The following is a 26,650-nucleotide window of genomic DNA, read 5'->3' on the forward strand; positions in this document are numbered from 1 at the left end:
CTCGGCGCTCGACTGCCAGCGCCTTGTCACGTGGGCGCCCGCCTCGCGCTCCGCCGACTCTGACGCTCCTAGCAACCGGCCCGGCCCTCCGTGTCCAAGGACGCGCGCCTCCAACTTCCGGCCGGGAGAGGCGTGCCCAGGACCCCGACTCGGGAATCCAGCTTCGCGCCGCCGCAGCCGACCCCGCCTCGGAGCCGCGGGCGCCCGGAGATGAGCAACGATGACTCCCTTATGGTGCGTGGCCCGAGCGTGGCCCGGCGGCTCCCTCCGGGCCTCCCCGCCCCGAGACCCCGCGCCCCGCGCCTCTCCTGGGACCTCTTCGACCGCTCCTGCTGTCCCCTTTACCCGCCTTCCGCTGTCCCGGGCCGGCCGCTAATGAAGGGCCTGGCCCCCTCTGGCCTCTCGGTTCCTGGCGAGCGAATCTTTCTCCTCTCGTGTTCTTCGTGCACCCTGAGCTCCAGTTCTGCGTCCGCACCTAGTCCCGTCCTCGAGCTCCCCTAAACCAACGTATCCAAAACCCATCTCTGTCATTTTGCCGTCATCTCCCCTTCCCCTGCCTCTGCCTCTGCCTCTTCCGAGTCCCCCACCTCGATAGACCACACCACTGTTTGATCCTACAGCCTTCACTCTTCCCCGTTCCCATCTCGGGTCCTGTCTATCAGCGGGAAATGTCCCCTGACAGCACCCGCTGCGTTGCATCTCCTAGCCCAGGATCAACACCATCTCTCTGCAGGCACCTGAAACAGCATCCCCCATACACACACCCCAAACAGTTCTCTGCTTCAGCTCTCTGTTCACCAGCAGTCCCCTTACCAGCACCAGCAGCAGAACCACCACCACCACCACCACACACACACCTGAACACATCCCTCCTCTGACTTAAAACCGTTCCAACTTAAAACCATTCCTGTTACGCTGAGGATGATGTCTGGGCTCTTTCATATGGCCCACAAGACTGACAAGCCAACCACATCTCTCCCCAAGCCCAGCACCCACAAACCTTAGGGGAAGTGAGACCTCACTCTGAAATCTCAGCCCCTAATACTGCATGACCTTTGTCAAGCCATAGTCTCCCTCGGTTTCAGATTCTTTAACTGTGAAGGATATGGAGAGAATAATACATAAGATAGTGGGTGTATCAAGGTCTTTACCTTGATACAGTTGCCAACAAGTGTTTAACACACAGCAACTTACAACTCTAACTAGTGGTGTACCTGTTATTATTGGTGCTCTCTCTTTTCCCTCATTCCCTTCCTAAGACAAAGCCTCAGTTGAATTCTCCATCACTTTTGAACCCTCCAAGTTGCTTCTCAGGGAACTGCATGGAGCTACTCTTGGGGCTGATGAAGAGCAAAATGAAGCCTGAATGTTCTCTTTCCCTCCTTCCTTCTGCAGAATGGAGGAAGAGTAGGGAGTCAGGGAGAAAGTGGTTCAGAACCGAAAGAAGGGACTGGGGCTATTGCAACTATGTCTTCCTCTCCACAGGCTGAGATCATTTACTACAGCCAGGAAAAGTACTTCCGCCATGTGCAGCGGGCCGCGGCCTTGGGCCTGGAAAAATTCAGCAATGACCCTGTCCTGCAGTTCTTTAAAACCTATGGGATCCTCAGGGAAGGTAAGGACTTGCCAGGGTCGGCCTCATGGCCTCCGGCACTTGCCTAGCCCCAGCAACTCTGCCTTTACCTGGATGCCTGCTTATACCCCAGCCGTGTTGCCATGGAAAGAGTCTTACACCCAGGTTAATCCCCCAGATGGCTGTGTAATACATTATCTAGTTGACTTTTAAGACATCAGAGAGCTTACCACCCTTGCTCTGCACCTGAGTTTCCCTATCTGGAAAGTGAGTGGGTGGGGAGACATGACTGAATGATTATTGGACGAATGCCAGGCTTGGAAACTGAGAGCTGGTAGTGCAGGAAAAGGAGGGAGTGGTAGGTATGGGTCAAGACAGGTATGGTACAGGAGCAGGGGGAGGGGTGAGCCTCATGCAGGTGCTGACTCGCTGACATTCAGAAGGTAGTGCTGGGCTGAGGGCTGGCTGAGCTGCCCATGGCCAACCACAGTGGACATGGAGGGATAAGTATAATCTGTAGCTCTTGAGCAGCTAGCTGGGAATACCCTGATGGCCTTTCTCAGAACTGACCCCCAGCCCCAAATCCTGGCCTCACATCCTGCAAGTACTCAAAGGTATATCTGAGCTCCAAGCCCTCCAGCACCTGGCAGCATGAGCAGTGGTGTCAGCAGCCCCTTCAGGGAACTTGGGTCATTAGAAATGTTTTGGACCAGTTAACCCAATGATTCTGGGTGAAGTCAGGTAGTGCCAAGCCTTGGGTCAGCTCTGACAAGGGCTCCCCTGTGTTGGCCATAGACCTCCTGCCCTCTGGGCCTGGAGCCCAAGAGCATAACCAGGTGGGCTCTTCTTTGCAGGGCACATACAGGATGCCATCAGTAACCTGGAGAGCATCCGGAATCATCCAGATGTGTCCTTGTGCTCCATCGTGGCCCTCATTTATGCTCACAAGCTCTGTGAAACCATTGGTGAGTGCAGCCATGCCCAACAAGGCCTAGTGCCCTGGGGGAAGACAACCCCACTGCAGAGATGCAGCACCCTCAAGGGCTGCCACGGGAGGTGGGTGCACTGGTGACCGCACAGGCTGGTAGCCAGGGAGGAGTGGCTTCTATTCCCTCCCCTTGGGGTCCTCAAGGAAGGCCTGTGCCCAGATCCAGCTGCGTGGGAGCCACTGGTAAAGAGCATGACAACGGGAGAGGTCCTCTCCTTCCAAATCCTAGGAGTTGGGGAGACATCCTGCTTCCTTCGCCAAGACCTTGTGGAAACAAATCAAGCTGATATAAATAATTCCACACTCTAAACAACTATCTCCCTTCTCGGGATGGATTGTGGGCCTGAGGTGGGGGATTTGGCAAACTGCTGGGTACCGGGGGGAAAAGATAACCCTCAGACAGCAAACCCAAGTCTAGGCAGCAGCAGCTTCTGTGGTTTCCAGGCCCCCAGGCTGACAGTAGTCTGCCACGTGTTGAAGGTTGGGCCCTCAATGCATCCTGCAGGCCCAGGCGGCCCTCCTCACTCTGACTCGCCCTCTTCCCCCTCTCGGATTCCCAGACCAAGAAGCCATTCAGGAGCTTGAGAGCAGCCTGAAGGAAATCCTCAAGACCGCCAGTGCAACGGCCCTGTACTATGCCGGCCTCTTCCTCTGGCTCATAGGCCACTATGACAAGGCCATAGAGTACATCGACTGCAACTTGAAGCTCTCCAGCAACTCCAGAGAGGTACCTGCTGTGGGCATCAGGAGGACAACAGCTGCAGAAAGCAGTGTCCAAACACATCCCCACTGGTCCTTTTGAACCAGTTAACTGGGAGCTCCTGCGGAGCACCCTGGGACTGGGAGAGGTCCGCACCTGGGCACTGACACCATCCCAGAGCTCCCAGGAGCCCCCACCCACGTTGTGTCAGGGTTTAGCCAAGTGCACACTGGCATGTGTCCAGAGTCCAATCTGCAGACAGCTGTTCTGTGGCCTGTACTATATTTTTTTTAAATCTTGAATTAGTTGCCAACATTTAGAAAGCAAAAGATCTTTACCTAAAAGCCCAGATTTCCTGGCTCTTTGGGAAAATAAGAGGAATTGGCTGCACTGGACCTACCCTCCCTCTTAGCAATGGTCTGCTGGATATCCGTGGTGGCGCATACAGTAGATCTCACATGTGGTAGGTCGGGACTCATGGTAGAGTTTGAAGCCTCAGTCTAGGTTCAGTGTAGTCACCACTTCAGCAGGGGTGATCTCCCTCCCCAAGGGGGTGAAAATTGGTACCCCAAGGAGGGAGTGAAAAAGAAATCTTACTGTTGATGTATAAAACACAGAGTTACACACTGCATAAACAAATATTATATGTGTGATATTAAAAAGTCTTGGAGGGAGAGGAAAGGATTAGGGAAAAGGTCTGAAAAGGCTCCTTAGGATGGGAGCGATGGGAAAGAGTTGAGAAACACCAGTTTAGGGCATGAGGGATGCTTCAGGGCAATGTTATCCAAGTGCCTCTCTGACCTCACCTTGCAGGTCTGGCCACCTGTCTGCCAGCAGAGGCTAGATGAAGACTGGAGCAGAGTCGGAGAGGCCCTAGAGCTCAGAAGGGCTCCTGTTAACCCCCTAGAAGGCATTCCCACCTCCCCTTACTGGGCTAAGGTGTGGAGGGAGCAGGAGTGGCCATGCACAGTGGCCTATGGTGGCCTCCTGACCCCACTGTAAAGTAAATAGGCAATGACAAGACAGGTGAGAGTGGTCAGTAGAGGTAGCAGAGCCCCAGGGGTCCCAGGGAGGGGTTTGGAATATCATGGAAGGTCTTCGACAGGAGGGTCCTCCTAGGTTGAATTTTAGAGACTAGTGGTAGTTAATCAGGTGAAAGGTTTTGGTTGGGAGGGCTGTGCCAGGACAGGAGCAATCAGAGTGAATTCCTGGTGGTGAGAGGGAGCAGGGCTGCCCTGGGGTTTGCGAATAGTTGTGCCTGGCAGGGTCTCGGGGTGCAGCGTGACAGGGATGGGACATGAGGCGGGAGAGCAGGTTGGGTCAAGGCTCTGTGAGACCAATGACTTTATCTTCCATCTTGTTCTGATCCCAGGGCCTTGTGCTCCGAGGCTGGTTGGACCTCACCTCAGACAAGCCCCATATCGTGAAGAAATCCACCAAGTTCCTGGAACAAGGAATTCAGGATGCGAAAGATGTGCTGGGGCTGATGGGAAAGGTGGGCAGTGGCAGGGAGAGGGGAGGGGAGGAGGATCCCCACCTGGACCACTGGAGCCAAAGACCCACCAGGTGACTTTGGGCTAGACCCTCTGTCTCCAGGGCCTCACCTGGCTGATGAGGAGCAGGCCCCACACACACATACACACACAGAGGATCAGAGTCACACAACAGCTCAGGGCCCACTCGGTTCTCACAGTCTGACTTGCCCTGTCTGAGTGCCTGTCTTGTTCTGCATGGGGTCATCTCAGGGGATGTCCTTTTTTCTCTATCATGCTTTCTCTTCTCACCTGCTCGGTTCAGTGGGCCGTAAAAGAAGGGAGATATGTGATTTGTGTTTTTTTTATCTCAATTTAAATGAAGTCCCTTTTTTCTCATGTGCCTCCACTGAATCCATCTATGAAAGAAAAGCTGACCCTCTCATTCTCTCCTCTTATATATCTTCTTAGAAAATGAATATGTACTCATTAAGAAAAAAAAAAGGCTGAAAAAGTCGAAAGACGAATTAAAATGACACCCTTCACCCTCCCACTCCAAACAACTCATGTGGACATTTTAGGGTCTTTCAGGCTTTTTCCAGTGTGTGCGATTCAGAGTGTGCGTTCACTTGGCTTTCTGCAGGTTTACCAGGGGGCACCCTTGGGACCAGCATCTGTGGGGAGAGGGACAGAAGCAGGACCTGTGGGGGGAGAAGTTGCGCTGTGATGCAGCCATAGCAAAGGTCTCAGCCAACTCAGAGTTCTAGAGTTTGGGTGGCCCCTCACCGACCACAGGCTGGATGAGGGCTGCCCCTGGGACTGGACGTGACCTGGCACGAGGCAGCCTCCTTTAGCCATGGGCAGCCCCAGGGCTAGGCTCCCCGGAGAGCTACTGCTGCTCCTGGTCCTGAAGGGGATCCCACTGAGTGCCCTCCGCTGGGCGGGAGATATTGTGGTCATTTAATAGGAGCATAGAGTTGTCATGATAGGGCATCTTATCATTTGACTTCCTTTTCTTCATGTAAGATTTTGTCATAAGTAACTGTCATTTTGAACCATGCCATCAAGCCCATCCCCTGTTGTATGGGCCTAATATCATTTGCCAAGCCAGTCCTCTACTGTTTGGACACTGAGATTGTTCCCAGTTTACACTTAGAAAGAGTGCTGCTGTGAACACGCATATGCATAAATCTTTACCTGGTACAATCCTCGTCTTGCTTTGTTTTAAAGATTTTATTTATTTATTCATGAGAGACACAGAGAGAGAGGCAGAGACATAGGTAGAGGGAGAAGCAGGCTCCCTACAGGGATCCCGATGTGGGACTTGATCCCAGGACCCTGGGATCACGACCTGAGCCAAAGGCAGATGCTCAACCACTGAGCCACCCAGGTGCCTCTTCCTCTTGTTTTTATTAAGTCTCTTGAGGGCAGGTTGCCAAAGGTCTAACATACGCTCTGGTTTTCAGAGTCATGTTTCAAGTCCTTTAGTAGCATTGCTCTTTGCCCCTCAAGCACCTGGGCCATGACTCACTCACTCAATCACTCACTCACGCACTCAGACCTGGTGGTTGGCACTGGCCTGCAGAGGCCAGAACTCCAGCCCCATGATCCTCGATGGAGAAAAAGTGCCACTTCAGCCCCCAATCCAGAGTGTTCCCTGAAAGCCCTAACTGACCCAGGGCCCCAGGGAGCAATTTTCATTGATAAGGTTCAAGACAGTGAATGGAAAAGGAAAAGTAGAAGTGGAAGGTGCCCAGCAGCCTGAGGTCTCCCTCTAGGGGTGGCCTGCACGTGGTCTTGCTGTATCCCACACCTGCCAGGGTGCCCCTGGAGCCCTGGCCTCACCTGTCCAAGAAGCCAGGACTGGTGTGGACTTTGATTTGTCACTCTGAGTGATGGTGACTCCTTCCCCAGGGGCTTCAAGGGATTCCCACAGCACACATATGTCAGGCTCTGCTCCTGTTCTGGTCGAGACCCTGACACCCCTGGACCTCCCTCTGTGGGCACTGATGGAGGCTCTTCTGTTGGGCTTTCAACAGGCAACATACTTAATGATGCAGCAGAACTACTCAGGGGCCCTGGAAGTGGTGAACCAGATCACCGTCACCTCAGGGAGCTTCCTGCCTGCCCTGATCCTGAAGATGCAGCTGTTCTTGGCACGGCAGGACTGGGAGCAGACAGTAGAAATGGGACACAGGTGAGAGGCAGGTGTCCACCGGCACCACTACACCACACCGCTGCTTCTTCCCTTTCTTTGCGAGCCGAGGGTGCTAACATGTTCCCATCTTACAAGCTGGGGACATGGGAGACACTGTGTGTTTGATGCAACAAGACATAAAAGTAAATATTGGCAACAGAGGAGGTACAGAGAGTGATGCGATCACATGGGGAGGAGGCCAGGAGGACATGGCCCCTGATAGACAAAGAAATAGGCCTATCTAGAGCTATAAGCATGTTATTTAGGAGAAAGAGACAGAGGAGCGACCCAAGGAACCCAAAGCAACCAGGATTACAGGCTGACAAGCAGTTGCCTCTAAAGAGCGGGGTTAGAGGGGCATAAAGGAACTATTGCATTATTTAATTGTTTTAAATTATGGGTATGATACACCATAATAAAAACTTCAGGGAAAAAGGTCATCGGTGACTGAGAAGACTTCTAGCCAGACAGCAAGAGCCGGGGAGCTCCTGGGGCTGTGGAAGCCAGACACCAAGTGCAGGTGACCTTGGAGCATTGTCACTGTCTCTAGAAATAAAGACCACTTGGAGGGAGGGATGTCAGATGGAAGGTTTTTTGAGGATGGAATTTTCTAGATAACTGAAGCTTATCTCCTTAAACTAATGCTTTCACTAGTTTTATTAAGTAATTTTAAAATGTGTGCTACTAACTTTCTCCCTAAAAAGAGTTAACAGACTACTTTTTTTCTGAGTGACCACGAGTATTCACTACGAATCATGACTAAGTTGTGGTAGTATACAGCACAGTTCAGAAACAAAACAAAACACAAACAGACCTCTTCCCTGTGGAGGGATGGCAATTCCTCTGATGATCATCACTGGAATTTGAGTCCCAGAGAGAGGCACCCAGGAGCAAATGAACGTAACTGGGATCTGCTCAGTGCACTGGGGCCCCCCCACATGTGGTGCCTGTGCAGGCCTCGCTTCTCTGTCTCAGAGTTGACACCTGGCCAGTGTCCTTGGCAGGAACTGGGTGAAAAGCTTGCTTTGGAGGCTTGGCCTTCGGCCAGCGGGATCCTGGGAGCACCTGGCTGACAGCCACAACTGCGGTGTGCGTGGCCTCCCTCGCCCAAGGCCCTGCTGCCCTGCCTGCAGGGAACAGTGTTTAGTGCCAACGGGCTGAGTCCCACACCCGATGCCTGCCCTTATGGAGGTTTTTGCAGCTAGTGGCATTCACAGAACTTCCTCTGTTGTTTTTTATTTTTAAAAACTTAAAACTCCTAACCTTGAGATCAGGAGTCCAGAGGCCCTACCAACTGAGCCAGCCAGGCACCTCGCCCCTATTATTTTTTAAATCTGTGCCCCTCTAGGTGTGTTTCTTGTTCCATCCCTAATATTATTTATTTCTCCCTTTAAATTTCCTTCATCAACATCAAAGTAATTTGTTTCATTGACTAGTCTTTTTAAAAACCCCACTTTGAGTTTTGTTGATGGTCTCTATCGTATCTGTTTGCTACTGTGTTAATGTCTGCTCTTTGTGATTTCCTGCCAACTCCTTCCTGTGGGGCTATCCTGCTCTTGTTTTCTAACTCTTGAGTGGGATGCCTGGCTCATCTATTCTCAATTTTCTTTTAGAATATATGTGTTTAGATTTGTGCGTGTCCCTCAAGGTACTATTTTAGCAGTATCTACACATTTGGATGTGATATTTTCAGTATCATTTGGTTCTAAGAATTTTCTAATATCCATTTTGATTCTTCTTTAGTCCATAGGTTATTTCAAAAAAAAAATTTTTTTTTTAATTTCCAAATGTATTTGTTTCCCTGTACCTACAGAATCAGCATAAAGGATTAGAACTGTTTGAATGTTGACTGCCTAACCAATCATATTGGGATTTTGTGTCTTAATTAGAGTAACCCTCTATGAAGTGCAGGGCCATCCCTAACCAGGCTGAAAAATAGGAAGTTTCCCATAAAGAAACAGAATATTGAAAACCCCAAAGTATGTATGACCGGAAACTATGTCTTCACAATGACACATGTTGGAAAGCAAGGTTCCCTTTCCATCTTATAGCTGCAGATGACCCATCAAGGACCTCTCCACCACCCTGGGACCATGGGGCCATGATCAAGTCTATGTTAGTTGGCATATGAATAGGCTTCTGTCACAGATTGCCCCAGATGCATGGACTTAAATAACATGAAAGGTTATTCCTCTATCAGATAAGAGACTGGGAGGTTGTCCAGGACTGGCATAGCAGCTTAACTCTGTTAGGATCCCAGGACCCTTCTGTCTTACTGTGCTATATTCCTAGGACTTTGATTACATGGTCCATGTTTCAGCCAGCAGAAAGGAGTAAGAGAAGAAAGAAGAGATGTGCTGTAAGGAAACAGCTGGATATCACTGGGGCACTTGCACTCACATCCTGTTGGCCAGAACTTAACCACAGGGCCACTTGAGCTGCAGGGGAAGGCTGGGAGATGTGGTCTTTATGCTGGGTAGCTGTGTGCCCAGCCAGATCAGGAGTTCCATTTTTTTTTTTTTAAAGATTTATTTATTTATTTATTCAGAGAGAGAGAGAGAGAGAGGCAGAGACACAGGCAGAGGAAGAAGCAGGCTCCATGCAGGAAGCCTGACATGGAACTCGATCCCAAGTCTCCAGGATCACACCCCAGGCTGCAGGCGGCACTAAACCGCTGTGCCACCGGGGCTGCCCAGGAGTTCCATTATTAAAAGGAGAAAGGGAGACAGGATATTAGGAGACAATCAGAAGTGGCTGCAGTGCCATGCTAGCCTGGTCTATGCATACTCACAATTCATGTGGCTCCTCTTCCTTTTTCAGAATCCTAGAAAAAGACGAAGGTAATATCGATGCCTGCCAAATCCTAGCAGTGCATGAGCTTGCAAGAGAAGGAAATATGACTACAGTAAGTTCTTCAAGACTCAGGAGTTGGGCCATTTTTTAAGGAGTGGCTGGAATTGCTCAGGTATTGGCCAGGTAGAGCCTAGCCTCAGACTTGCTCCTAAGCCCTGTAGTTTTTCCAAAGAAACCCAAACCTGTCCTCAAACACAGAAACATCTGGAATTCCTTATGAAGACTTCAATGCCCAGACAGGTCTTTATTTTCCAGAATAGTTTGTGTTTTCAGCCACAACATTGCCTTTTGAAAAAATGCACTGCCTCTGTGAAGAGTGGCAGATGAGGAGTCTGTAAGGGTTTCACGATGCAAAGAGGAAGCTTTTGGTTCCTTCTGCCCAGCTCTGAGACTATGGGTTTGGTGGGGGCAGGGGTGAGATGAGGGGGACAGTCCATATTTGAGAGGAACCCTCAGCAAGGGGCCCAGGCCATCTCTGGGTAGGAACTGGACTGGAGGGCCTGTCCTCAGCACCCTGGGTGGGCCTTCCTAGGGCCTGGCCTGAGGTTTAGCCCCAGGGCAGAGTTAGCATTGATACCTCTCCTTCACCCCCCACCCTAACCCCTAGGATTTATGCTTCTCCCCAGCCCTGGATGCTCAGTGCTGATTTGCTTGCATCTACTGAGCAGAGTAGGCCTGCCCCATCCAGGGTTTCCCTTCTGGCACTTCTTTGCAGCCAGGAACTAAGAACTCCTCACTCTTAGTGGGTAATGGGGCAGAGGAGTCCATGGGAAAGAACGCAGGCTTTGGAGTCAGACTTACTGAATGTCCCCAGGCAAATCACCTAACCTTTCTGACCCTTTGTCTACTGGAAAATTCAGATAGTTGTACTGACTTACAGGGCCATAGGGAGGATTCTTTGGAGTGACAGAGAGGCACCAATGTGGTGACTCATGTCAACATGGAGCAGAGGCTCAGGTCCAGGGCCCCGCTATGACCATCTGCTCCTGAGCCAGCCCAGCAGGTGTGCTGCCAGCCTGGGGGGGCATGTGTGGGCACCATGACAGCTGGCTTCTGGCTGGGGGTGGGGGTGGGGGTAGGGGTCGGAAAGGGCAGCTTCTCTTCACAAATCCATAGACAGAGAGGCAGTGCCAGCTCTTGGGTGAACAGTGTTCCTGAAAGCTCCACCTGTGGGGCTTAAAATAAGGCTGGTGCCTGGGATCTCCCCATCCCACTTGGATCCGAATCTCTGGGGCTGGCTTCTGAGTGTAGATATTTTAAGATCTCCCAGGGGATGATAATGTGCAGCAGGGTTGCAAACCTCTGCCCAATTCCCATTTTTGTATATTGCTTTTGACATTGTCTGTTTTGTCCCTGCAGGCTGCCAATCATGTTAGAAATCTGATTAAAGCACTGGAGACAAGAGAGCCCCAAAATCCAAGCCTCCATCTTAAAAAAATTCTTGTGGTTAGCAGGCTGGTAAGAAGGTTCTTCCCAGGTCTCTTATATGCTTCTTAAGCCCTATGCCCCCCTTTTGGAAGCTTCCTGGGTACCCTGTCCTCCCCTCCCTGGCTCAAACTTGGCCTCTCAGACTGGTGGCCCATACCCAGCAGCCCCTGTCTGCCTCTGGCCAATAACTATCACATAGGCTCTGTGCTGCTTAGAGACCCAAATGCTGCTTGGAGATGCTGTAAAAGATCAGAGTAATTGAGTCTAGAAGTGCTTTTAGAGTAGGAGGCCCCTAATTGGGGGTAGAGGGCAGCATATGGCTATCACACAGCAGAGCAATGCCCAGCTCTGGCTCAGGGTGCAGGGGCACCCAACTGCTATAATCTCCCTGTGGAAGTGACCTGGAAGGGTGGGCCTGCCTGGACCTCTCTGACATCAGGCAGGAGCAAACAGACCAACTTGCCAAATAATCTGTCTCTGCCAGACCGTTCAGCCCCAAAGCAAGATTTACTAGAAGGAATTGCTGCAAAAAACTAGGGTAGCTCTGGGGCCTTAGGAACCAGAACCGTGGAGTCAAATGCCATTGGGATGCAATCTCTCCCTCAGAAACACATACCCGTGTCTGATGCTCTCTGCTTGTTCTGCACATCTGGCAGGGGATGTGGCTGCTCACAGCCTTTGGGCCCACTTCCCATCAGCAGGAGACAAACAGCTTCTCTCCACCAGCTTCAGTTTTTGAAAAACTTATTGGTCATTTGGACCAATTATTGTGGCCAAACAGGAGATGGGTCCTTTGGAGGGCCCTGTGTCTGGAGGCAGGTTCCTCAGATGGGGTTAGTGTGAGGTTCTTTGGCAGCCGGGCAACTGCAGAGACCCGACTATGGGTCACAGGCATCCCTTAGGCTCTCCTGAGCAGCACCCAACAGGCCTACCAAAGTGTCCCCTGTTTCTGGTGTAGCCTTGTTGAGACAGGTTGGACTGACTGGTTTCCCTGTTTCCATGTGCCCGTTCCTTGCAGTGTGGGAGGAACCAGGCGGTTCTACAGCTAGTGTGCAGCTTCATCGAGCGCACATTCATGGCCACATCCTCCTATGCCCATGTGGCCACAGAGCTGGGCTACCTCTTCATCCTGCAGGACCAAGTGAAGGAGGCATCTTTGTGGTACTCGGAGGCCATGAAATTGGACGTGAACAGTGTGGCTGCCTTGACAGGTCCATGCAGGTTGGGCAGGGTGGGGAGTGGGAGGCGCAGGAAGGCAGGTAGCAGGGTAGCCTCCATGGATCCAGAAGAGAGGGAAGCATTCTTCCTAGAGGCTGTGTGAGTGTGGGCATACACTGTATGATGGGGCGCCTTTCCACAACATATAAATGGAAACCTATACGCCAACATAGGTAGAGAAGCAACAGCTAAAGAAATGAGTAGACCCGTTTTCTCCCAGAAAGCTCCAGGAAAAACAAAGGTTGAAAAGAGAAAAAAAACAAAAACAAAACAAAACCAAGCTCAGTGTCAATGGAGGCTGGGAGCAAAACATGCCATGGGGCAGTCAGCGAAATAATGGTTGGATTATTGACAACCAGAGAATGGAATCAAGGAGGCCCTTAAGGAGGGGTGGGGCCGGAGGGAGCAGAACCAAGCCCCTGATGCTTCCCACTGCCACCAGGGACAGGAAGGACAAAAAGACTTGCTGCTTCCCAGGCAATCCACATCCCGTAAGACATTCCCCCACCTGGCTCAGTCCTTCCCCACTTCCACAGTCAGGGGAGACCCCTAGCCCGTCAGCCAGAAGGGAAAGCCATTGGCCAGAATGCCCTTCCCACACACCAGCCCAGGCCAGCCCTCTCAGGTGTGTCCTGGAGTTCCTCCCGTTTTTTTTTGTTTTTTTTGTTTTTTCTTTAAGATTTTATTTATTTATTCATGAGAGACACAGAGAGAAGCAGAGACTTAGGCAGAGGGAGAAGCAGGCTCTCTGTGGGGAGCCTGATATGGGACTCGATCCCAGGACTCCAGGATCATGCCCTGGGCAGAAGGCAGATGCTCAACTGCTGAGCCACCCTGGCGTCCCTGGAGTGCCCCTCTTATCTGACCTGCCTGGGAAAATCAGTGACCTTAACAATTTGGGAAATCTGCCCTAGCTGCTAATATTCATCAGTCTAGTCCGTTAGTAAATCTGCAAATAGTTTGAAAGAGGGGCCAGGTAGAGCAGCAAAGCCATGGCCCTCTGAGGAGAAAAGGTAAAGCTGTATACAGGAACCCTTCCCCTCCCCCACTAAAACCCCTCCAGTGTTTGCAAGGGCCCTGAGGTCAGTCAATAAGTAAAGAACAGGCTACTGTGAAAAAGGTTCTAGGGAACAAAAAAGCTACTGAAAATTAAAAATGTGATTGCAAAGTAAAATATTCCACAGAGGAGCCAAATAGTGGGATGGATATAAGTGAAAACCAAGATGGTAATTAGAAGACAATCAGGAATAAATACACTGAAATGACCAGGAAATATCTTTAAAGGATGAATAATAAGAATAGATGGATTTGTCTTCCCAAATTCAAAACACATTACGAAACAACAGTAGTAATGTCAGCTTGAAGCCAACATGGAATAAAGAAGCCCATCACTGGCATGGAAACAGGTCTTTCGAAGGTGACATTTCAAACCAATATTGTGGTAGGTTTCAATAATTCGTGGTTGGACATCTGACTATCTGGTATGAAAAAAGTAAAGGGAAGTTCCCATCTCACACCGTACTCAATACTCCAAGGACACCTGGCTAGCTCAGTTGATAGAGCACATGACTCTGGATCTTGAGGTTGTGAGTTCAAACTCCATGTTGGGAGGAGGTGGGTAAAGAGTAGTTTAAAAATAAATTCCAGGGGCATCTGGGTGGCTCAGTGGTTGAGCATCTGCCTTTAGCCCAGGGCGTGATCCCAGAGTCCTGGGATCGAGTCCCGCATTGGGCTCCTTGCATGGAGCCTGCTTCTCCCTCTGCCTGTGTCTCTGCCTCTCTCTGTGTCTCTCATGAATAAATAAATTAAATCTTAAAAAAAAAAATAAATTCCAGATGAATTAAATACTTAAAACAAAAAATTCAATCAGACTTGGGCTTCCTGAGGGAAACTAAGAAATCGGAAAGGAAAATGTCTTACCTATTGGACTACGTAAAAACTTAAAACTAATAGATGGCAAAAGACACTGAAAAATGCTGAAGAGGTAGGGTGCCTGGGTGGCTCAGTGGTTGAGCATCTGCCTTCAGCTCAGGGCATGATCCTGGGGTCCTGGGACGGAGTGCTGCATCAGGCTCCCCAGAGGGAGCCTACTTCTTCTGCCTGTGTCTCTGCCTCTGTCTCTCTCTCTCTCTCTGTGTCTCTCATGAATAAATAAATAAAATCTTAAAAAAAAATACTAAAAAGATAAAATGGCAAACTAATGGAAAAATTTTGCTACAAAGGGTTAATAATCCTAATATATAAAAAAGAAAACAACCATAAAAGAAAAACAGGCTAAAGCTGTGTGCAGGAGATTCATAGCAGAAAAGAAAAAGGCCATTCAATATATGGAAAAAAAAATGTTCCTTTTCCCTAGCAATAAAAAAGAGTGAATTAAAATGAGTTACCATTCATTTTTTAGTCTGGCGAGGTTGTGGGGAAAGGCCACTTTCAAGTTCTTGGCAGTAATATTAATTGAAACATTTCTGGAGGACAAGTGGCCTTATCTATCACCATTTTAGTTATACACGCCCTTTGACCCATCAACTCAACTTCAGGAATTAGAACACGGAAATATGTTTACCCTGGCACTGCAACATTTAAACATCAAGAGCAAACCAAATGTGAGATGAGGTGCCCTTCAGTGGGGCAGTCATCAAATACAATGTCCCATCCACAGTGGAATATTCTGTTGTCATTAAAGAGAACCAGGTGGATGTGTATAAACTGATCTGTATACCTTAGATGTGTACACATCGCCAACGAATGAATGATTAGGAAGGGACCGCAAGTTGTTAATAGTGGCTACCTCTGGAGAGAGACACATGTAAAACCGAGCAGGAGCTAGGTATGGCTGTCCATCTTGCCTCCTGTTTTGAATTCCTAACCATGAGCATGTATCATCCTTCCTTCCATCGTCTCATCTGTGCTCCTTGGCTTGTTGACCTGCTGGCTCTGTGTCAGAGCCAGCTGTCCATGCTTGTTTTCTCCCATTCCCAGGGATCATCTGGTGCCAGATCCTGGACGGTCACCTGGAGGAGGCTCAGCAGCAGCTGGAGTTCCTGAAGGAGGTGCAGCAGTCCCTTGGGAAGTCTGAGGTCAGAGCTCTTGAGGCGAATGGCTTGCTCCAGGATCGTGTCCCTTCTCTCCTCCCACCCAGTTTCCAAAATCCAGTAACCAGCATGGCTTAGACTCCTGCTTCGCCCCCCACACCCACCACCCAGCTGGCGGTGTTGGTGCCAAGACCTGGACCTGCCTCCCACAGGTGCTGGTTTTCCTCCAGGCCCTCTTGGCATCCAGGAAGCACAAGGAGGGGCAGGAGGTCACTGCCCTCCTGAAGGAGGCTGCAGAGCTGCACTTCTCCAGCATGCAGGGCCTCCCCCTGGGCTGTGAGTACTTTGAAAAACTGGACCCCCTCTTCCTGGTATGCATCGCCAAGGAGTACTTGTTCTTCTGCCCCAAGCAGGTGAGAGCACATCCTAGCCCCATGGTCTGGACAGAGGCAGGGACCCCACCTGGCTGGCCACCAGGCTGCTCTGCTCCCCTGTGGTTGGGGAACCCTTTATTCTTCAAACTTGCAGGTACAGCATGCAAATCACTAGAGAGTCAAATCTTTCCAATGCAGATTCTGATTCTTTTGTTGGGGAGGTGGGGAAGGGGAACATCTGGAACAAGTTCCCAGATGATGCTGGTGCTGCTGGCCCCACTGACCACACTTCGAGGAGCAGGGCACTGGCCCATGCCCTTGCCTTTATCCTGGAGAATAATCAGGCTCCTTTTTTTCCAGATGTCTTCTAGGGAGTATATTACTCTTTCCTTGTTTGTCTGCTTTACTTGTTTGCCTGTTTTCACAGCCAGTCAAGATCCCCCTATGGGCAAGGGTCATATCTCACACACCTGAAATATGCCCCCAGTGCAGAGGAATGAGTCACTCTACAAATATTAAGTTCACGGCCGTGCGCCTGACACCATGTTAGGTACTGGGGGGTACAAGGGTGAGCAAAGCCAAGGCCCCATTCTCTGGAGCCTACACTCTAGCACTTGATGGCTCAGAGTGGATGATAATAAACATGTGGAATAAAGTAAAATTCCTTCACTGAAACAGTGTTTTCTAAGAGCTTTAGGAGTCTGTCTGCAATGGGACAAACCATACAGCCAGGCCCCATGTTCCTACAGCCCCGGTCGCCAGGCCAGATCGTGTCTCAGCTTCTCAAACAAGTCACTGTGATCCTGAATCCTGTAGTCAAAGCAGCGCCAGCCCTGATCGACCCCCTGTATGTGATGGCTCAGGTCAAGTACCTCTCAGGTGAGCCTGTTCATCTGAATACACGGCCCCGGGCTAGCATCCACAGGCCGCCTGCCTGGGATGTCTCACAGGCATACATACACACCCATCTCTGGCCTACACTCCCCTGAAACCGGTCTGACCTCCCTCCTCAGCAGGGGTCTCTCCCACCTGGCCTGCTGCTGTTGGCTTCCATGCTCTGAGCCAGGTCACAGTCTCTGAACTTCCATTATACACAGGGGTCATGCAGACACTGGGATCGACTAGTCCTCTAAACAAGCAGAGATTCCCTCATGAGGTTTGCATTCTAGTAAGTGGAAATAGTTAACATATCAAATAAGCACATTGTGTTGCTTGCTAAGACACAATAATGCCATGGAGAAAACTAAAGCAGGGGAAGGGATGGGATGGCAGTGTTGCAGTTTTTAAAAGAGGGCCTCATGGGGAGGATAGACGCTGTAGCTTTCAGCTTTCAGAGCCTCAGGATAGCCTGAGCAATATCCTTCTAGCTTCTTCCATCTCAAGGCTCAGGTCCTAGAGAAAGAGAGAAAGTGGGAGAAATCTCCGTGGGAGCCTTATTGTCCTCTCTGAGTGCTTTCCCCCTATGGTCTTGTACTCCCATCCATCTGGAAGACAGGCCAATCTCTGGTGTGCTGGGGGCTTCCGAAGAATCCCAAATGCCGCGGCATGCATCTAGCCTCTGGCACTGCCTTGTGTGGGTCACACTGTGCAGAGACCTCCCCCATCTTCATCCTTACCCACAGTTTCCAGAGCTCCTGGGTACAAGGCAAGGGCAGGAGCACTCCCCCAGGGGTGCTAGCACCTGCCAGCAAGCAAGTCTAGGGCCAAAGCCAGGTCTCCAGCTGCTTAGGTTGCCATAGTGACATCTTCACATTTCTGCAGCACACAAGGAGGAGCAGGGAGTTTGGGATCCAGAAACAGGTGCTCCCCGCTCGCCAGCTTACGGACTCTGAGCAGGAGCTGTCAAAAGGCCTGAATGCAGAGTAAGAAGGACTCTTCTACCAGCTCAGTGTTCCCCAGCCTTGGGCTGCCACCAGCCTGGCTGCAGGAAGACTCCTTATCCCCATATTGCCAAGGCGTTCAGAGCTCAGCCTCAGGAACCAATGGCCCTGGATTTAAATGCTAACTTTGTCCCTTGTAAGCTGAGTGCCTTAACATCACTGGGTTCTAGTCCTACAATTAAAAGACACAGATAATACTGCCAACCTTGTAGGGCTGGGCAAATATTAAACCAGCCTTTCTAAAAGTGCTTTGTATGTACTGGGCCTAGAGCAGGTGCTTCATAAGTCAGGGCTATTATAGTTGCTATTATTGTTAGGTTTTGTTCTGCTATGAGGTGTGGGAATCAAGACTTAAGTGTTCCCCCGAGCTTCCAAATAGAGCAGTGATGTGACTTAGCCATCTCCCTGAGGGTTACAGAGAGAAAGGAAGGGTTACACCATGGTTTGAGTTTCCTGGCTTTTGTCTGCATCAAGGCAAAAACTGGAGTTCTAATTTTAAGAAGAGACCTCTGGAAAAAAAAAAAAAAAAAAGAAGAGACCTCTGAGTGAAACAGAACAGACTCAGGTAAAATGGCTGACTTGGGTATTTCCCGGTAACTGGACATATAAACTTCATTCTGCCTTTATGTACTGGGTCCTGGGAGTTCCCAGGGATCCCTGGATGTAGAGGCCTGTTTATCATTTCTAGGAGAGTTAGAGAATGCCCAGAGTACCCTGCAGCGTTGCCTGGAGCTGGACCCCACCTCCGTGGATGCCCACCTCCTCATGTCCCACATCTACCTGGCGCAGGGCAATTTTGCCATGTGTTCCCACTGCTTAGAGCTGGGCGTCAGCCACAACTTCCAGGTGGGGGTCCTCTTTGCCCAGTCGCCCACTCAGTACCTTGAAGCTCAGCTAGCTGCAGCCCCTACTTGCCGCTGGGAGAGTAGCCCCAGGAACTCCCTCCATCCCTCAGACCCTTCTGCTGGCCAAAGGCAAATGTAGGCTCAGTGGGCTTCTGTAGCTTCCTCCAGTCTGGGTGTGGTGAGTAGCAGCAGAGTGCACTGGAGTCCCGTGCTGCACTGTGCTCCTCTAGGTGCGAGACCACCCCATGTACCACTTCATCAAGGCCAGGGCCCTCAACAAGTCTGGAGACCATCCAGAAGCCATAAAGACACTGAAAATGATCATAAAACTACCAACTCGGAAGATGGAAGAAGGCAAGAAGTTCCGTGGGCCCTCTGTACAGCCCAGCGAGCGGGTATCCATCTTACTGGAACTGGTGGATGCCCTCCGGATGAATGGGGAGCTGGTAAGAAATTCCATGCTCTCTTCCCTTGGGATTGGGGCATTTGGAGGTCCAGGGTAATCACACCAGGCTCTTTGAATTCTGGGTGATGTTTGTTTGTGCTATTATTTGAGCTGTTATTCATCTGGGAGCACATCTTCCCCCTGCCTAAAGCTTCAGTGGCTCCCACTGCCTTCAAGATAAAGTCCAAACCCTACTGAGTCCTGCGTGATCTGTCCCCTGCCTACCTCACTGTCCCCAGGAGGATTTCATAAAGGCAGAGCCCAGAGACCCATCAGGGGAGCCACAGGTGGTTGTGCAGAGTGGGCACTGCACAGCTCCAATGGACGGTATCATCACACCACAATCTTTACGTATTGTGTCCCTTGGAGGGGCTATACAGTTTGCTCAACTGTATGAGGCAGCCCTGGGGCCTTGGAAGGTCTGTCAAGGCAAAGACAGAAGCTGCTGTAAAAGAACAGTGGAGAGCACAGAGGCAGGGGTAAGGCAGGGGTGGGGGCGGAGCTGGCCCCACATGCTCCCTTCTATCCTCACTGTCCTCACTCACTCACCTGCTCACCAGAAAGGGGTTTGTCAGCATAGCTCCAGGACCATCTCTGTGATCCAGCAGTCCTGGGGCATCTGGCTGCCTGTGATGATCCTGCCATGGAGAAGGAACAGCCCATGAGGTCCTTTCTCCTTAAAGTTAAAAATTGCCTTCTGGGCAAAGATGGGAATGTGGAAGCCTGCTTGTTGTACTTTCCTCCTTTAAATCTGCCAAGAGGAACACAAGAACTAAAAGTGGAGAAGGAATCTCCATCTATAACAAAATTAGGGAAGAGCCACATCCCAGAATAGTTGATTCAGTTGGCCATTTATTCAGCTGGTGATTGAGGGCCAGCTACATGCCAGGCGCCATGTGGCAGCAGGGGTAGGGGGGTGTAGAGGAGAGCAACCAGCAAGGTCCCTGTCTTTCAGAACTTACCATGGGGGGAGGGGAGGAAGCTGGGTGCTGTGAGTGGAGGCCTGATTCCTGCATTTGCTTGAAATTTCTGAACTGGAGATGTGGTCAAGCCAGGAAAGGGTATTCCACTTTTGGAAGGGCAGAGCCAATGAACAAGAACTCTGCTAAAATGCCTCCTTGCTTCTCTCTGTCTGGACTCCTTTCTAGGAGACATTGCCAGAGGAAAGTAAGGAGGGAAATAACTGGAAAATCAATTCTGCCCCTTGCTTTGCTAGGATAACAGATCTGCAAACTGTGGCCTTACCTGTGAGCCAGGGGTTCCACCCCAACCCCAGCTTCTCACAAAGTCTACCCCAAAAGGGAAGACCCACAGAAAGCCCAGGGGAAACATGCTTCTAGTACAGCTGTGCTCCATACGCCCTCTCCCTCCCCAGCCTAGTTCCTGAGTAAAGGAAATGAAAATCTCACTTGAGAATGAGTGGTGATCAGAAGGAGTCCAACAAGGTGGTGGGAAGGAGGGAAGCGAGGGAGGAGGGAAGGAAGGACAGGAAGGAATGAAGGAAGGTAGGAAGGAAAGGCAGAAGGGAAGGAGAGAAGAAACAAAATCCAAAGACAACTTTGGGAGAAAGAGTACTATACAAAATAGAAGAAGTAATCAAAACAAAACAACTTTCTGGGCAGCCCCCGTGGCGCAGCGGTTTAGTGCTGCCTGCAGCCCGGGGTGTGATCCTGGAGACCCGGGATCGAGTCCCACATCGGGCTCCCTGCATGGAGCCTGCTTCTCCCTCTGCCTGCTTCTCTGCCTGCGTCTCTATGAATAAATAAATAAAATCTTTAAAAAATGTATTAAAAAAAAAACAAAACAAAACAACTTTTCTGCACTCAAAATAAAAAGAACACAGAATCTTGTAAAACCAGCTCAAAGCAGAGCACCAGAGATCCACAAAGCAGTTCAGCTAGGAATTAAAGAAATTAAGCACAGAAAGCAGTGATTCCCTTAGTCCCATAATTAAAAATAAAAAGTGGCTGAACCCTCACTGAGGCTCTCTGATGGAGGAAAAGGTTGAGAAAGTCATTGAAGTGATTTGAGAGGATGACGGATAAGAAAGGGAGAGACAGCAGATAGCCAGCAGAGCAAAATCAGTGTTCCTGCAGGAGAGAAGAAATGGAACAGAGGACATGTCAGAGACACACCAAGAGAACTATTCCTTTGGGGAAGAACAAATCAGTGACATGCAAAGGCACTCTGTGCTGGAGAAATAGCAGTAAAATATTAAGACTGAGAAATTCCTAATAGTAATATCCTAATTAAGTTATGGGGATCAAGGATTCATAATGTCATTGAAAGTTCCAACAAGCATCTGAGTAAGCAGGATATTAGCTGCTGTGAGAAAGAAAATAACATTGGCCTCAGACTTTTACTCAACAATACTAAATTCAGGAAGACAACAACAGTATTTATACGATGTTGATGGGGGAGGGATGTCTCCCAGGGTATCTTTCATATATGAAAGCAATAAAGGATACCCTAGGGACACCTGGGTGGCTCAGTGATTAAGCTTCTCCCTGCATGGAGACTGCTTCTCCCTCTAAGTCTCTGCCTCTCTCTCTGTGTTTCTCATGAATAAATAAAATCTTAAAAAATAAATAAAGGATACTCCAAAAAATTGAATAACTCCAGAATTATGATGTTAATTAAGCTTTTTTTTTAAGGTTTTATTTATTTGAGAGAGAGAGAGCACAAGCAGGGGGGAGAGGCAGAGGGAGAGGGAGAAGCAGACTCTCCGCTGAGGAGGGGGCCCAATGTGGGGCTCTATCCCAGGACCCCAGGATCATGACCTGAGTTGAAGGCAGATGCTTAAGCAACTGGCTGCCCAGGCACCCCTAAACTTTTTTGAAAACCTACTTGTCGATATAATCCAGACAACCAAAACACAAAATAAAGTTTTTATAAGTGGGAAAAAAATTTAAGCTCTAAAAGGACACAGAACTAACCTAAATAAATATAAATATAATTATATTGAAATAATTATAGTCGTTTCAACTCAAAGCCAGCATAATTGCTAAGTTCTTCAAATAAAAAGTATTATTAAAGTCAAAATAAAAATAGTATCCCATAAAAAATTCAGGGAGGAGGCTGTGAAGGGAAGGTGGGGTTACTATAAGCAGCCAATTTTTTCCATCTTTATAGAGTGAAAAAAAATTTTTACCAAAAATGTTTCTTGATAGATGATTCTTGCTAGAACTTAGACGATTTCCACCACATTAATCAAGAGTTAAGAAAGCAGGACCACACATAAGGGCAGAAATAAAGCCAAACACAGCAGCATATACAAATGAAAACAACAAGAAAAAAATGGAAAAACAAGTCGGCAGAAAACCCGAGAATCTGTATTAATAAAATTGTAAATGAAATAATGTGCCTATTACATAAAAGAATAAGAGTGACTTAAACCAACAACAAAAGGAACCCCTACTGTCTAGGTTTCAAACACCAAAGGACCCAGAATGAAAGTAAAAAGATGATACAAACATACCAAGCAAACAAAGCAGAGGTTGAGGAAGAAACATTTGGTAAGGCTGGATCCAAGTCAAAAAAACACCAAAATGGGGAAAGAGAATAACTTTGTTAAAATAATCTAGGGTACAAATATAATGAAAAAAATAATCCAAATAGACTTTTATGTGCCAAATACTGTAATATTAACCTTCAGGGTACCTGGGTGGCTCAGTCGGTTAAATGCCTGCCTTCGGCTCAGGTCATGATCTCAAGCCTCAGCTCAGTGCCAGCTTCTTCCTCCCTCTGCCCCGCCCCTTGTTCCTGGACAAGCACATGCACGCACATGCGTGTGCACTCGCTCTCTCAAATAAATAAAATCTTTAAATAGATAAATAAGCATATCTTTGATCAAAAGCAGGAAAGTACAAGGAGATGTGTCCATAGGTCTCCAACAGGAAGGAATCACCAACAGACATTGAGATGCTAAGGAATAGGCCAGTTCTTGCTGTTGAGGGTTTCTGTACCCCCAGCTATCTGGGTACCTGTCCCTCCTCCGCCCCCCTCCCAGGAACAGTGGTTGTGGGCATTGAAGGGCTCTCCTTTCTGCCATTGGAGCCTCTCCGCAGGTGAATGTGAGCCATCCTATCCTTGGCTTCCATGTAGCAGGACTACTTCTGGCTGTGTGTGTGTTCCATTTCTCTCTGGGGGCAGAAGTGGGAAAAGGGATCACTTTAAGTCCCCTCCAAGAGGTTCCAAGGGTCGTCAGGCCACCTGTTGTGACAGCTAACAGGTCTTTTGGGTTCCTGTGTCCTAGCACGAGGCCACCAAGGTCATGCAGGATGCCATCAATGAGTTCAGTGGCACACCAGAGGAGATCCGCATCACCATTGCCAACGTGGACTTGGCCCTGAGCAAGGGGAACGTGGACATGGCACTGAGCATGCTGAGGAACATCACACCCAAGCAGCCCTGGTACACGGAAGCCAAGGAGAAGATGGCCAATATCTACCTGCAGACCCGCAAAGACACCCGGCTCTACATCAGCTGCTACCGGTAAGCCCCAGGCGGTGACCCCCTGACAGCTCCATTTCCAGCAGTGTTTTAGGGAGTATTTCCTCCCTGAAGGTTGTGTTTTTTCCACCTGGACCTCCAGGCCACATCCTCCAACTGTGTATGTGATAAGTTAATCAGGCCAGCTCATTGCTGAGTTCTGAAGACAGAGAACTGAATCTGTCCTGCTTGCCTGTCCTGTGTGGCCTCTCATTTGCACTCCTGCCCTGGCCCCTGAATCTGCCTCTCCTTGAAGAAATGTCTAGTGCCTTGATGTGGCCAATGTGAGGAGCAGGATGCTGAAGAGCTGGGATTAGAAGCCCTGTCTTTACGATTTGACATCGAGGCCTCAAAAATATCTTCCCAGCCCCTCCCTCAAACAAACTCTGTCTAGGCAATCCCAGTGGGATGCAGTGCTGGTGGGCCAGGGTGAAGGAGGCGAAGCCAAGAGCAGTGGGAAACCAATAGAGTGGAGTGACGTGGTCAGATTGGAGTTTTAGAAAAAGCAGGATGCCTGCGTATGCAGAGAAGTCTACAGTGTTAGAAGTGGAGGCCAGAGGGAAGGGCAGAAGCTCTGGCATGCTCCAGAAAACAGATGAGCGCCTAGACTAAGGTAGCTAGCCCAGTGCCTCATGCACAGTGGGATTCCAATAACTATTGAGTGATAAAGGAATGAATGGATGAATGAATTAGTGGGAAAGAAGAGAAGGATATGGGTTCAGAAACATGAAGGATGCATAGGTCTGAGCTAAGTTTTTGGTTACTTTTGCAGGGAGCTCTGTGAACATCTGCCTGGTCCCCACACCAGCCTGCTACTGGGTGATGCTTTCATGAACATTCAGGAGGTGAGTGAAAGCTTCATGGCCTTGCCAAGCAGCCCCTCAATCTCATGTCTCCAGTGGGAGCAGAGAGAGAGAGAGAGAGAGAGAGAGAGAGAGAGAAACCTCTGGACACTTTCCCCACCAGCCTGAGAAGGCCCTGGAAGTTTATGACGAGGCCTATAGAAAGAACCCACATGATGCTTCCCTGGTCAGCAGGATTGGGCAAGCCTATGTGAAGACCCACCAGTACACCAAGGTCAGGCAAGGTTGGGATGGGGTGGGGGGGGGGGCAGCCTAGCAGGGAAGAGAGGAGGGTGTGTGGGTGAGAGGGTCTGGATGGGAGCTGCATTTCCACCCTAGCTCCCTGCTGAATGAGGTACCAAGGAGAGAATTCTGAAGCCACTCACCTCCACCCCCCCCACCCCCTCAGCCCTACCCTTGCCACACACACACACACACACACACATACACACACACACCTGCTCAGCTTGAGCTCCCTGCCAGCTGGGAGGGCCTTTTCATCTCAGGCTTCTGTGTCCTGGAGGGACACGCAGGTGTGGTGGCCGGCCGCTGTGGGGAACACAGCATGAGGCCCTTCCAAGGTAGAACCAGACCCAATGCCACATTTCTTGTTCACCTAAAGGCAATTAATTATTATGAGGCTGCCCAGAAGATCAGTGGGCAGGACTTTCTGTGCTGTAGTCTGGCTGAATTGCTCCTGAAGTTAAAGAAGTTCAACAAGGCAGAAAAAGTTTTGAAACAGGCACTGGAACATGACTCTGGTGAGGTCACGTCCTAAAGTCACTTCCCCAGCATACTGGCCCCCGTCCCCACACCTGCACTCTCTTCTCCTGCAGAATGATAGAATGATGCAGGGGTCCTGAGCCCAGGCCCCTCCCTCCCTCGCCCATCCCCAGCTTCCCAGGGGCTCCAGAACACTGATTTATTTGAGTTTCCATTTTGCAGTCAAAGACATCCCATCCATGATGAACGATGTCAAGTACTTGCTCTTGCTGGCAAAGGTTTATAAGAGTCATAAAAAAGAAGATGTGATGGAAACTTTGAACAAGGTAATTGACAAGAGACAACAGACTCCAGCTCTTTATCTGCCATTTCCTGACGGGAGCTATAAAAGGGAGGGCGAGGGATCCCTGGGTGGCGCAGCGGTTTAGCGCCTGCCTTTGGCCCAGGGCGCCATCCTGGAGACCCGGGATCGAATCCCATGTCGGGCTCCCGGTGCATGGAGCCTGCTTCTCCCTCTGCCTGTGTCTCTGCATCTCTCTCTCTCTCTGTGTGACTATCGTAAATAAATAAAAATTAAAAAAATAAATAAATAAAAGGGAGGGCGAGGACTGCAGGTCTGGAAGGCTCCAGGGCTGGCACTCAAAAGAGGACCTGGGTTACCTCAGACCTCTGCCTTCCATTTATTCCTGCACTGCGCTCTTCTTTGATGATCCACCAAAGTGCCCTAAGGCTGCCTGGCTGGGCTAGGCTGGAGAAGGCAGGGCATAAGAAGGTGCCCTTGTCCACAAGGATGCTGTGGTGACAATACTGGATAAAGCCAGTAGCTCCCGAGCATTGGATGCTCTACGGTAGTGCTGTATTAGGCTTTTTGCTTTCTTATTAATTCTCACCGTAGCCATCTGAGGGAAGCACTGTGACATTTCTATTTCACAGATAAGGCTCCAGGAGGTTAAAAAATGTGCCCAAAGTCACACTCTTAGTAAGTGGCGGAGCTGAGATTTGAACCAGGTCTGACCTGCTCTGGCCGAAGAAGCTCTTTCCCCATTAAGCTGCCTCGATGGGGCACTTCCTGGCCATTCTTACCCATACCTTCCTTGTTCTTTCTAGCAAGGGTGTGGCCTGCCACTTGTTCGGGGCAGGGGGGGGGGTGGTGCGGGCATTCCTCAGTAATAGCAGGAAAGCCCACTGTCTGACTGCTCGAGATGATTTATTCCTTTGGTTTCCACTGGATTCCCATTCAGAAAGCCCAAAACTTAACCGTGGCATCATCAATTCCTCTTGTTCCCGTGCTCCCTGGTTACTCACTTGATCATTTTATGCTGTGGAAAATATGTGCGGAGGCTGCCTCAAACTCCCAGTGGGGCAGTATTCAGAACAAATGCATCTCTTAAAATCCAGCCTGCTCTGAGCACCTACTGTGTGCATGTTCTACCTTTAGGACCGCCAGAGCAAATTAGACACGGTAAGTATCAGGGCATGATGGAAAAAGGGAAACAAGTACAGTACAATAGGGTTTTTGTTTGGGTGCCTTTGTTTCTACTCCTGCCCCAGAGGCAGAGCCAGCTTGCCTCTTGGGTACATAGCAGTGG

General features: G+C 49.7%; 1 protein-coding gene across 2 annotated transcripts in view; it reads left to right on the plus strand.

The window, feature by feature from the left end:
- The first annotated feature begins 41 nt into the window (after positions 1 to 41).
- Positions 42 to 26,650, plus strand: part of TTC21A (tetratricopeptide repeat domain 21A) — a 31,873-nt gene continuing 5,264 nt past the window's right edge. For both annotated transcript variants that reach the window (XM_072726499.1, XM_072726500.1), the window contains exons 1-19: positions 42 to 234; positions 1,486 to 1,615; positions 2,428 to 2,538; positions 3,122 to 3,288; positions 4,634 to 4,756; positions 6,773 to 6,930; positions 9,751 to 9,835; positions 11,143 to 11,241; positions 12,230 to 12,422; positions 15,409 to 15,506; positions 15,674 to 15,874; positions 16,585 to 16,714; positions 18,404 to 18,561; positions 18,791 to 19,006; positions 23,261 to 23,499; positions 24,269 to 24,341; positions 24,463 to 24,573; positions 24,961 to 25,099; positions 25,284 to 25,387. In XM_072726499.1, the coding sequence (XP_072582600.1) occupies positions 211 to 234; positions 1,486 to 1,615; positions 2,428 to 2,538; positions 3,122 to 3,288; positions 4,634 to 4,756; positions 6,773 to 6,930; positions 9,751 to 9,835; positions 11,143 to 11,241; positions 12,230 to 12,422; positions 15,409 to 15,506; positions 15,674 to 15,874; positions 16,585 to 16,714; positions 18,404 to 18,561; positions 18,791 to 19,006; positions 23,261 to 23,499; positions 24,269 to 24,341; positions 24,463 to 24,573; positions 24,961 to 25,099; positions 25,284 to 25,387 (2,559 nt within the window). In that variant the 5' untranslated portion in view covers positions 42 to 210. The remainder of the gene's footprint in view (positions 235 to 1,485; positions 1,616 to 2,427; positions 2,539 to 3,121; positions 3,289 to 4,633; positions 4,757 to 6,772; positions 6,931 to 9,750; positions 9,836 to 11,142; positions 11,242 to 12,229; positions 12,423 to 15,408; positions 15,507 to 15,673; positions 15,875 to 16,584; positions 16,715 to 18,403; positions 18,562 to 18,790; positions 19,007 to 23,260; positions 23,500 to 24,268; positions 24,342 to 24,462; positions 24,574 to 24,960; positions 25,100 to 25,283; positions 25,388 to 26,650) is intronic.

Source organism: Vulpes vulpes, chromosome 11 (assembly GCF_048418805.1).
Source record: "Vulpes vulpes isolate BD-2025 chromosome 11, VulVul3, whole genome shotgun sequence".
Lineage (NCBI taxonomy): Eukaryota > Metazoa > Chordata > Mammalia > Carnivora > Canidae > Vulpes > Vulpes vulpes.